Genomic DNA, 12,580 nt, shown 5'->3' on the forward strand with positions numbered 1-12,580 from the left:
TAGTTTTATTCAGATACGAGCCATTCATAGTTTGACAATAAGATTAATATGACCTGTTGCTACCTTTAAATGATATGCACTGTTTCAGTCATACAAAAACATATTGTGCAAGTAATATACAGTCATTGTTAAGATTCAGGGTCCTTATAACTGTCACAATGTGTTTCATATTCATTTAGAAATTCTCTTCGTGCATTGAATAACATTGGTTGTTTCTATTATGATATTCTTAGCTACATTGTTATCAACTACAAAAGCTCCAGAGAAAGATGACGAAGACGATACAACGGGTATGAAAACCAATTTTGATAATATTTTACTACAATATATGTTATTCGAAGAAAAATAAGGCGTTGTTATATAACTGTTCCACTTTCAACAAAACTCCCATTGCAAAAATCATTTATACCTTAATATGCTTCACTTAGAATCCAAACTGCTATGAATAATTTATTTGATAATTTACTCCAGGTAGTGTCTCTATGAAATTTATCATTCAGAGTTTATAAACAGAAAAAAAACCCAAAAACAAATATGATGCTTTTTGAGAATGTATTACAATAAAATTGTGTTTGTAAATATTTATACCATTTGTGGAAATACAAAATATATGTCAGAGAAAGGGGCTACCCTTTAATGAGCTCAGTGAACGGCAGTAACGAATGTTCATGAAATTGGTGAAGCATTAAGAGAGAAGACATTTTTTCAGGTAGTAAGAGATGGATGAACTGTGAACTTGAACGTTTATTGATCAAAATTTCCACAGGTACAGCTAGCATCGATAGCACAATTACTATAATAGTAAACAAGTTTTTAACTTACGTTCACAATTGGTCTGCACAGTGGGTTTGTCTGTTTGTTTTAAATTTCGCGCAAAGTTACACGAAGGCTATCTGCGCTAGCCATCCTTAATTTAGCGATTTAAGACTAGAAGGAAAGCAGCTAGTCATCACTGCCAACTCTTGGGCTACTCTTTTACCAACGAATAGTGGGATTGACCATAACATATATCGCCTCCACAGCTGAAATGGAAAGAGCGGACATGTTTGGTGCGACGGGGATTTAAACCTGCGTCCCTCCTATTACGAGTCGAGCGCCTTAACCACCTGGCCATGCAGGGCCCATCCCAGTGGGGCAGCACTAGGCTTACGAACTTACAACACTAACATCTGGGATTCGATTCTCCGCAGTGGTCCGAGATGATAGCTAAACGTGGCTTTGCTGTAAAACAAACCAACAAACAAGTAAATAAATCCGTTCATTACCACGTCACAACATAATAATTTTATTTCATAGTCTCTCAGTGCTGACGAAAAAACTATAGAAGACACTGGAATATATTTAAATCGTTCTTTGTAACTGATTGTAAGCGGATTTGATCTGGAATAAAGGATTGTAAGGTTCATAGACCAATAATTCTTTGAATAATAGAATCGTTGTTCTATGCACTTATTCCTGTATTGTTGTCTCATATCATCCCTTTATACTGGGTATATGCATTATTCTGTTACTCAGCTTTATAACACTTCAATGTTAGGTCCAATTAAATCTATTATAAACACATAGTCACGGAGCGCATGCTTTAGAATCGACGGTCAGACAGTTCTATATTTGGACGCCATTATCTTTAGATTCTTATAAAGTCAACTAAATTAAGTTAAAAGTATCAAGAAATACTAAGCCTCTAGTCATATTTCTCTAAGGTTATTAGACGGAGTAATTTAATTATAGTAAATATTACTGAGAAAATATCCTGAAAATATAATCTCTAAGCATGTTATAAAACAACAACAATAATGGTGGAAAGTAGATTAAAAAATAAGGGTTAGCTGATAATATAACTAGTAATTAGTAATGTACTTTATAGACGCTTGTATTAACAATTACTACTGTGTAAAGAATACGCAAATTATGAATCCTAGAATGATGATGTGCCCCACAGGCGTTTGTATTATTAACGGTCAAAGGTTTGATGATGGACAGCCCATAGACTCGGACGATCCTTGCAAGCATTGTTATTGCATGAGGAATGAGATGATCTGTGCTGTTCAGGAGTGTAAGCCACCAAGGGAAAATTGTCAGCCTTTACCACCAGAAGAAGGCCAATGTTGTCCTGAGAAATACGAGTGTCGTAAGTAAGCTTATTTGTTAAAGATAATCTACACGGCGCTGTAGTAGTAACACACAAGATATACCATTGAACACTGAATTTGGTAAAAAAATAACACACAATATTAATAATCAGAACATAGTCAAGGAGTAACAAATATATCGCTTAATCTTAACTATAATAAAGGGTTCATCAAGTAAGAGGAAACAGTACCATGTTCTTATCTTTTAGTGCAAAGCATTAGGCAAAATCACAGCAATAAACAGACCTTGTTTATTTGAAGAACAATATTGTAATATTAATATACTCTTCATTTAATATGATGTTTTAGCAGTGGCTCCGGAACCCACTACAGATCCTACCAAAACTACATTAAAAGAGCCTGACACAACCAAAGAAATTGTCTCCACATCAAGAGAACCGGACACGACTGCTGAACCCGATGTTACTACATCAGTAGAACCAGAGACAACTACTGAACCTGACGTGACAACATCAAAAGAATCAAACACGACTATCGAACCTAATGTCACTACATCAATAGAACCAGAGACAACTGGTGAACCTGGCACCACATCAAGAGAACTAGACACAACTGTCAAACCTAATGACACTACATCAATAAAACCAGAGACAACTGTTGAACCTAATGTCACTACATCAATAGAACCAGAGACAACTGCTCGACCTGATGTCAGTACTTCAAGCGAAACACTGACGACTGGTGAAACTCTTGCCACTACAGAAACAACAACAGGTAAAAGATCGAAATATATCTCAATTACCATAAATGATAGTTTCAAAAACAACAATTAAATATTCTAAATATGTCAAAATAAACACTGATTATGCCCATAGAGTAGACATTAAAACGTATTTATCTTATGCCAACATTATAAAAAAATTGCATTAAAAGCAACATAATTTTTGGTGTCTACAATACAGTTAAAGCTTATAAAACACAGTTATTGTGGACAGATAAAACAGAAAACAAACGTGTTGGCTGATTCGTTTTGTGATAAAATCTATAAAATGCACATGCAGCTACTAAAACTTGACGTTGCAGCACAACAATGTATCCAAAAAAAATGTTTTAATTGAAAATAACTCACGTTAGTTGCATAATTAGAAAAACGTCAAAAATTGTGTTGTAGTTGGGAATCCATGCTTTGTTGTTATCTAATAACATATTGTTCGTGTTAATTTGTATTTGTCTTTACAGTAAAAACATACACCACTTTTATAGCATATATTTATATATTTACTTACAGATGGAGGATGCCTTGTCAATGAAACCTATTTTGTTGATGGAGAAATTGTTGGATCAGATGATCCATGTCAGCATTGTTACTGTTCCCAAAGCGAAGTTGTTTGTGCCACACAAGAATGTAAGCCACCAGGTGCAGGATGTAAACCTCTACCACGGAAGAAAGGACAGTGTTGTCCACTGATGTATGAATGTCGTAAGTGTTACTACTTTTATATTATTTACTATTTTAGTGGTATACAACCTCAACAATATGTTTCTATTTACAAAAAACCAGGTAAGAATTATAAATACTAATTTAATAATTAGTAAAGTTGTTTTTGAATTTCGCGCAAAGCTACTCGAGGGCTATTTGCGCTAATAATTAGTAAAACATTTCAACTACTCTTTATGAATTTTTTTATTTCTTCCTCTTATAGCTCCAATCGAAAATTTTACCACTGATGATGCTGCTATTTCATCAATATCAGAAGAACCAGAAACAACTGAGGACACTAATATTAGTACAACAGGAGAGCAAATAACAACTGATAAATCTGCAACTACTACATCAGGAAAGCCAGACACAACTGACGACATTTCAGAAGCTACCACAAAAGAAACAGACACAACTGATGAATCTGCTACTACCACACAAGAAGAGCCAAACACAACTGACGACACTTTTATAACTACCAAAAATAAAACAGACACAACTGATGAGCCTGTAACTACTACATCAGAAGAGCCAGAAACAACTGGCGACACTTCTGAAGCTACCACGAAAGAAACAGATGAGATTACTACTACGACACCAGGAGAGCCAGAAACAACTGACCACACTTCTGAAGCTACCACAAATGAAACAGGTGTAACTGATGAGCCTGTAACTACTACTTTAGGAGAGCCAGAAACAACTGGCGACACTTCTGATGCTTCCACAAAAGAAACAGACACAACTGATGAATCTGCTACTACCACACAAGAAGAGCCAAGTACAACTGACGACACCTTTATAACTACCAAAAATAAAACAGACACAACTGATGAGCCTACTACTACTACATCAGAAAAGCCAGAAACAACTGGCGACACATCTGAAGCTACCACAAAAGAAACAGATGAGCTTACTACTACGACACCAGGAGAGCCAGAAACAACTGACCACACTTCTGAAGCTACCACAAATGAAACAGGTGTAACTGATGAGCCTGTAACTATTACATCAGGAGAGTCAGAAACAACTGGCGACACTTCTGATGCTACCACAAAAGAAACAGACACAACTGATGAATCTGCTACTACCACACAAGAACAGCCAAGTACAACTGACGACACCTTTATAACTACCAAAAATGAAACAGACACAACTGATGAGCATGTAACTACTACATCAGAAGAGCCAGAAACAACTGGCGACACTTCTGAAGCTACCACAAAAGAAACAGAAGTGACTGATGAGCTTACTACTACGACATCAGGAGAGCCAGAAACAACTGGCCACACTTCTGAAGCTACCACAAATGAAACAGGAGTAACTGATGAGTTTGTAACTACTACATCAGGAGAGCCAGAAACAACTGGCGACACTTCTGAAGCTACCACAAATGAAACAGGGGTAACTGATGAGCCTGTAACTACTACATCAGCAGAGCCAGAAACAACTGGCGACACTTCTGATGCTACCACAAAAGAAACAGACACAACTGATGAATCTGCTACTACCACACAAGAAGAGCCAAGTACAACTGACGACACCTTTATAACTACCAAAAATAAAACAGACACAACTGATGAGCCTGTAACTACTACATCAGAAGAGCCAGAAACAACTGGCGACACTTCTGAAGCTACCACGAAAGAAACAGAAGTGACTGATGAGCCTACTACTACGACATCAGGAGAGCCAGAAACAACTGGCCACACTTCTGAAGCTACCACAAATGAAACAGGTGTAACTGATGAGCCTGTAACTACTACATCAGGAGAGCCAGAAACAACTGGCGACACTTCTGAAGCTACCACAAAAGAAACAGAAGTGACTGATGAGCCTACTACTACTACATCAGAAGAGCCAGACACAACTGAAGACACTTTTATAACTACCAAAAATGAAACAGACACAACTGATGAGCCTGTAACTACTACATCAGGAGAGCCAGAAACAACTGGCGACACTTCTGAAGCTACAACGAAAAAAACAGAAGTGACTGATGATGCCTACTACTACTACATCAGAAGAGCCAGAAACAACTGGCGACACTTCAGAAGCTACCACAAATGAAACAGAGGTAATTGATGGACCTGTAACTACTACATCAGGAGAACCAGACGCAACTAATGACACTTCTGTTGCTACCACAAATGAAACTGAGACAACTGATGAATCTGCTACAAGTACAACAGAAGAAACAAACAGAACTGATACCACTTCTGTTGTTACTACAGAAGAAACAGAAACAACGACAGGTAATTTTTTTTTATAAATAATAGAAATGCGAGAAATTCAGAACCTTGAATTGACCTCAGCTAACTTTGAAATACGTTAATAATATGAAATGTACTGTTATTTATTGCGAAACTAAAATAGACAGTATATAATATTGTTTTATATTAATTTTCGCAGATGAAAGGTGCGTTATAAATGAACGTTCTTTTGTTGACGGAGAAATTGTTGGATCAGATGATCCATGCCATCATTGTTACTGTTCCAAAAGTGAAGTGATTTGTGCCATACAAGAATGTAAGCCACCAGGGGAAGGATGTGAACCTCTACCACCGAAGGAAGGAGAGTGTTGTCCTGATAAGTATAAATGTCGTAAGTGTCAGTATTTGTACGATAAAGTGGGGTAGTACATAATAGTATTGATCGTAGTGAAACAAAATGGCGCCATAAATACGTTCCGTTTAAAACCATCTTTAAACTGTTTGAATATTAACAATGGCTAGTTTACAGTATTGGTTGAACGGGACTAAAGCTTATTATACTTATAAAGCCGCCTAAATCGCTGTATACATGGAGTAAATTAAAACTTCACTGTTCCAATGAATTTGTTTATCTTAGTACGTAAATAAGAGACTTTTACAGACAAGCATAGAGAGGGAGAGAAAAAAAGACAATTCTTATCACTTAAATTATTCCATAGACCTCTTCTGTCTGGGGTCCCAAAGATTTCTTTTTTGTACCGAAAAGGACACTATTATATCTATATAAAACAGAAAATGTACTTCTTCGGGCATATAATCAGATTTGAGGGTAGTTTGGTAAAGATCCTGATGAGTAATAAATTGGAGTCAGGAATTTGCGGGCCCTACGCTTGGTGTTGGTGGCACACAAAAATATAGCTAAAAAAAAGGAAGCAAACAAGTATAATACAGACATTTTATTTTTATACAGACAAGAAGGAGTCGCTATATACGTAACAAAGCTAACTACACTAACATAAACAGTTTTAATGCCACAGAAAGTATTGAGACAAGAACTGAGTTACTTAAAATTAAAGAGAAAATATATTCTTTTAGTCTAACATTACCTGAGTTATTTACCAAATTAAGGATAACTTTTTTTAAAGTTAAGTCATTCAATTTTTGTAGTTTTGACTATCTTATTTCAATAATTTTTGTGGCATTAAAACTTTCGTATTACTTTTGTCAACTAGGTTACGTATATATTCATCCCCATTTGCTTTTATAAAAGCAAATATTTTTATTATACTTGTTACCTTTGTAATACTGGTTCTTACGTCTTGTTTTACATACTAATTTATATGGTAACAGTCACTGATAATAAGAAGTAAAACTACAATTTTTATATACTAATCTCATTGAGCAATACCATGGAATGAATGAAATTATTTCTGTTATAGCTGTGACACAAAAAACTGCCACTGATCCTGATAGTACTACACCAGAAGAACCTTCTGTCACCACAGCAGAAGAGCCTACTGGTACTACCTCAGAGGAACCACTTACAACAGAAGAACCTACTGTCATTACAACTGGTACAACATTGACAACTGGAGAATATGTAGTAACTACATCAAGGGCGGTAGAAACAACTGATAGTTCTGCCATAACTACGTCAGATGAACGAAGTACAACTGTAAAATCTGGTGTTACTACATCAGGTGAACAACAGACAAATACTGGTCCTGCTGTAGCTACATCTACTATGACAACATTAAGTGAACCAATAACAACAGCGATATCTACTGTAACTACATCAAATGAGCCAGTTACAACAGCAGAATCTGTTATAACTACTTCAAGTGAGCCAGTGACAACAGCAGAATCTACTATAACTACGTCAGGTGAGCCAGTAACAACAACAGAATCTGCTATAACTACGTCAGGTGAGCCAGTGACAACAGCAGAATCTACTATAACTACGTCAGATGAGCCAGCAACAACAGTAGAATCTACTATAAGTACATCAGGTGAGCCAGCAACTACAGCAGAATCCGCTATAACTACATCAGGTGGGCCAATGACAACAGCAGATTCTACTATAACTACATCAGGTGAGCCAGTGACAACAGCAGAATCTACTATAACTACGTCAGGTGAGCCAGCAACAACAGCAGAATCTACTATAACTACATCAGGTGAGGCAGGGACAACAGCAGAATCTACTATAACTACGTCAGGTGAGCCAGCAACAACAGCAGAATCTACTATAACTACATCAGGTGAGGCAGTGACAACAGCAGAATCCACTATAACTACATCAGGTGACGCAGTGACAACAGCAGAATCCACTATAACTACATCAGGTGAGCCAATGACAACAGCAGATTCTGCTATAACTTCGTCAGCTGAGTCAGCAACAACACCACAGTCTACTATAACTACATCAGGTGAGACAGTGACAACAACAGAATCTGTTATAACTACTTCAAGTGAGCCAGTGACAACAGCAGAATCTACTATAACTACGTCAGGTGAGCCAGTGACAACAACAGAATCTGCTATAACTACATCAGGTGAGCCAGTGACAACAGCAGAATCTACTATAACTACGTCAGATGAGCCAACAACAACAGCAGAATCTACTATAAGTACATCAGGTGAGCCAGTGACAACAGCAGAATCTACTATAACTACATCAGGTGAGCCAGTGACAACAGCAGAATCTACTATAACTACGTCAGATGAGCCAGCAACAACAGCAGAATCTACTATAAGTACATCAGGTGAGCCAGCAACTACAGCAGAATCCACTATAACTACATCAGGTGGGCCAATGACAACAGCAGATTCTACTATAACTACATCAGGTGAGCCAGTGACAACAGCAGAATCTACTATAACTACGTCAGGTGAGCCAGCAACAACAGCAGAATCTACTATAACTACATCAGGTGAGGCAGTGACAACAGCAGAATCTATTATAACTACGTTAAGTGAGGCAGTGACAACAGCAGAATCCACTATAACTACGTCAGATGAGCCAGCAACAACAGTAGAATCTACTATAAGTACATCAGGTGAGCCAGCAACTACAGCAGAATCCGCTATAACTACATCAGGTGGGCCAATGACAACAGCAGATTCTACTATAACTACATCAGGTGAGCCAGTGACAACAGCAGAATCTACTATAACTACGTCAGATGAGCCAGCAACAACAGTAGAATCTACTATAAGTACATCAGGTGAGCCAGCAACTACAGCAGAATCCGCTATAACTACATCAGGTGGGCCAATGACAACAGCAGATTCTACTATAACTACATCAGGTGAGCCAGTGACAACAGCAGAATCTACTATAACTACGTCAGGTGAGCCAGCAACAACAGCAGAATCTACTATAACTACATCAGGTGAGGCAGGGACAACAGCAGAATCTACTATAACTTCGTCAGCTGAGTCAGCAACAACACCACAGTCTACTATAACTACATCAGGTGAGACAGTGACAACAACAGAATCTGTTATAACTACTTCAAGTGAGCCAGTGACAACAGCAGAATCTACTATAACTACGTCAGGTGAGCCAGTGACAACAACAGAATCTGCTATAACTACATCAGGTGAGCCAGTGACAACAGCAGAATCTACTATAACTACGTCAGGTGAGCCAGCAACAACAGCAGAATCTACTATAAGTACATCAGGTGAGCCAGTGACAACAGCAGAATCTACTATAACTACGTCAGGTGAGCCAGTGACAACAACAGAATCTGCTATAACTACATCAGGTGAGCCAGTGACAACAGCAGAATCTACTATAACTACGTCAGATGAGCCAGCAACAACAGCAGAATCTACTATAAGTACATCAGGTGAGCCAGCAACTACAGCAGAATCCACTATAACTACATCAGGTGGGCCAATGACAACAGCAGATTCTACTATAACTACATCAGGTGAGCCAGTGACAACAGCAGAATCTACTATAACTACGTCAGGTGAGCCAGCAACAACAGCAGAATCTACTATAACTACATCAGGTGAGGCAGTGACAACAGCAGAATCTATTATAACTACGTTAAGTGAGGCAGTGACAACAGCAGAATCCACTATAACTACATCAGGTGAGCCAATGACAACAGCAGATTCTGCTATAACTTCGTCAGCTGAGTCAGCAACAACACCACAGTCTACTATAACTACATCAGGTGAGACAGTGACAACAACAGAATCTACTATAACTACATCATATGAGCCAGTGACAACAGCAGGTTTTACGTCAGGTGGGGCAGTGACAACAGCAGAATCTACTATAACTACATCAGGTGAGCCAATGACAACAGCAGATTCTGCTATAACTTCGTCAGCTGAGTCAGCAACAACACCACAGTCTACTATAACTACATCAGTTGAGCCAGTGACAACAGCAGGTTCTACTATAACTACATCAGATGAGCCAGTGACAACAGTAGATTCTACTATAATTTCGTCAGGTGAGCCAGCGACAACAGCAGAATCAACTATAACTACATCAGGTGAGCCAGTGACAACAGCAGGTTCTACTATAACTACATCAGGTGAGGCAATGACAACAGCAGAATCTACTATGACTACGTCAGGTGAGCGAGCAACAATAGCAGGTTCTACTATAACTACATCAGTTGAGCCAGTGACAACAGCAGATTCTATTATAACTACATCAGGTGAGGCAGTGACAACAGCAGATTCTACTATAACTACATCAGGTGAGCCAGTGACAACAACAGGTTCTACTATAACTACATCAAGTGAAACAAATGCAACTGCAGGACTTGTTATAACTACGTCAGGTGGGCCAGTGACAAGAACAGAAACTGTTATAACTACGTCAGGCGAATCAGTTACAACTGAACATAGTATGACTACTTTTTCGGAACAAGAAACAACGACAGGTAAATTAGCAAAACTTTACTAATTTAAAACGACGAAAAAAATTATATAAAAAACGTTTTAGAAACAGTAAAATTTTAAATTTTACGTGAAATCTTAACGCTTTCAAATTCTGTTTTACTTCTGTCTATTTCTCGTATTAACGAAATTTTAATGGTTTTCCTTTACCAGCTGGCTGCTTCGTAGACGGCCAACGTTTTGTTGATGGAGACATTGTTGGTTCAGATGACCCGTGCCAGCAGTGCTACTGTATAAGTAGCGAAATTACGTGTGCAACACAAGAATGCAAACCACCAAGAAAAGGCTGTAAGCCTCTACCACCGAGAAAGGGACAGTGTTGCCCGGATAAGTACGAATGTCGTAAGTGTATATTTTTAATATGTGTTATTTCAGTGAAGAAAAATATATAGTGTGAAAATGCTTAATCATATGTATATTTAGTTTAATTATCTTAGGATAAGAAGCAATAGCAATTTAAAAAGAACACCTGAAAATTAATAGTCCATAATAACACATTACACTATGTAACAAAATTTTTACTTTTTCTTGTTCCTGAGCAGAAAGTGTTATTTCCCAATTGCTTATGCCTAAAGTAAATGGAAAAGACCTATTTTTCTCTTTGAACTTTGCTTTTGTGACCTTGGAGCGTATAATGAAAACATGATGGGAGACTATATTTGGAGACTGATACGTGAAAGTGATTTACATTACAGGCGCAAATCTCGAAAATCTACTCACTTCTAAACATTTTTGTTCATTTTTTGTATAACTTTAGTATAAATACATGTAAATATTGATTCATATATTGTTTTATGCATACCTTATGTAAATGAAAATGTGTAAATTTGCCCGTTTTTGACATAGAAAATAGGTTAATTTATAAATTTCGTTATCCAGATTGCAAAAGTAAAGTTTGAAGGGAATAATGACCATTTTATGTACTTTTACAACATAAGCAATTAAAAAATAACACATACTATCCAGGAACAAAACTTATGTTACATAGTGTTATAAAACAATGAACCAAAAGCATGTTTAATTAGCTGGGCTCGAAATAGACGAAAATATATTAATAATCAGTATTAATATAATATGTGCGTAACAAAACACTTAGAAATAATATGATGTGAATTCGCCCTCGGTAAAGAGGTATGAGGAACTACTTTATGTATTTTGTATTAAAGAAAAAACACGACTGATATACGTAATTTCTCTTCCCTAGAAACTTAAGTTCACTCGTAACAAAATATTAATATTTACGCTATGCGACTTTGATCTATTGCACCAGTTATCAGGTTCACGAAAGTTATAACATGAAATATTGTTAAGTTTGTTTGTTTGTTTCTTTAGAATTAAGCACAAAGCTACACAATGGGCTATCTGTGCACTGCTCACCACCGGTATCGAAACCCGGTTTTTAGTGTGTAAGTCCGCAGACATACCACTGTGCCACTGAGGGCCATTTTGTTAAGTATTCTGTTATTTGGCGCTGTTGAATAACTAGCTCCCTATATTGAACATTTCAATTAAATCTATATCCTACTTTGATCTACATTGTCATACTGGATTTTCAATGTTCAACATGTTTTACAGTGCATTATTGTATTCTATTAAAAACATATTTGTTAAGCCAATTTCGAAGCCTTGAACTCGATACGAAAACCGTTACAGAGTTTGAGTAAGGCTGTTGCAATACATTACGGTAACTTCAATATCATGAAAATAGCCCCCGTTAGTACAGCGGTAAACGACGGACTTCCAACACTAAAATCAGGGGTTCGATTCCCTTCGGTGGGCTCAACAGATTACCGAATGTGGCTTTGCTGTAAGAAAAACACACATAAACATGAAAATAAATATCTCAACAGTCGTTTTCATAAGGT

General features: G+C 37.3%; 1 protein-coding gene across 1 annotated transcript in view; it reads left to right on the forward strand.

The window, feature by feature from the left end:
* The window catches only part of LOC143238238 (uncharacterized), a 45,054-nt gene that overhangs the window by 22,539 nt on the left and 9,935 nt on the right, over positions 1–12,580 (forward strand). Inside the window, 9 exon segments of the mRNA XM_076478296.1 lie at positions 234–290; positions 1,943–2,131; positions 2,442–2,867; positions 3,382–3,573; positions 3,797–5,614; positions 5,616–5,825; positions 5,983–6,174; positions 7,223–10,699; positions 10,869–11,057. Of these exon segments, the coding sequence (XP_076334411.1) occupies positions 234–290; positions 1,943–2,131; positions 2,442–2,867; positions 3,382–3,573; positions 3,797–5,614; positions 5,616–5,825; positions 5,983–6,174; positions 7,223–10,699; positions 10,869–11,057 (6,750 nt within the window).

Source organism: Tachypleus tridentatus, chromosome 13 (genome assembly GCF_004210375.1).
Source record: "Tachypleus tridentatus isolate NWPU-2018 chromosome 13, ASM421037v1, whole genome shotgun sequence".
Taxonomy (NCBI): Eukaryota; Metazoa; Arthropoda; class Merostomata; order Xiphosura; family Limulidae; genus Tachypleus; species Tachypleus tridentatus.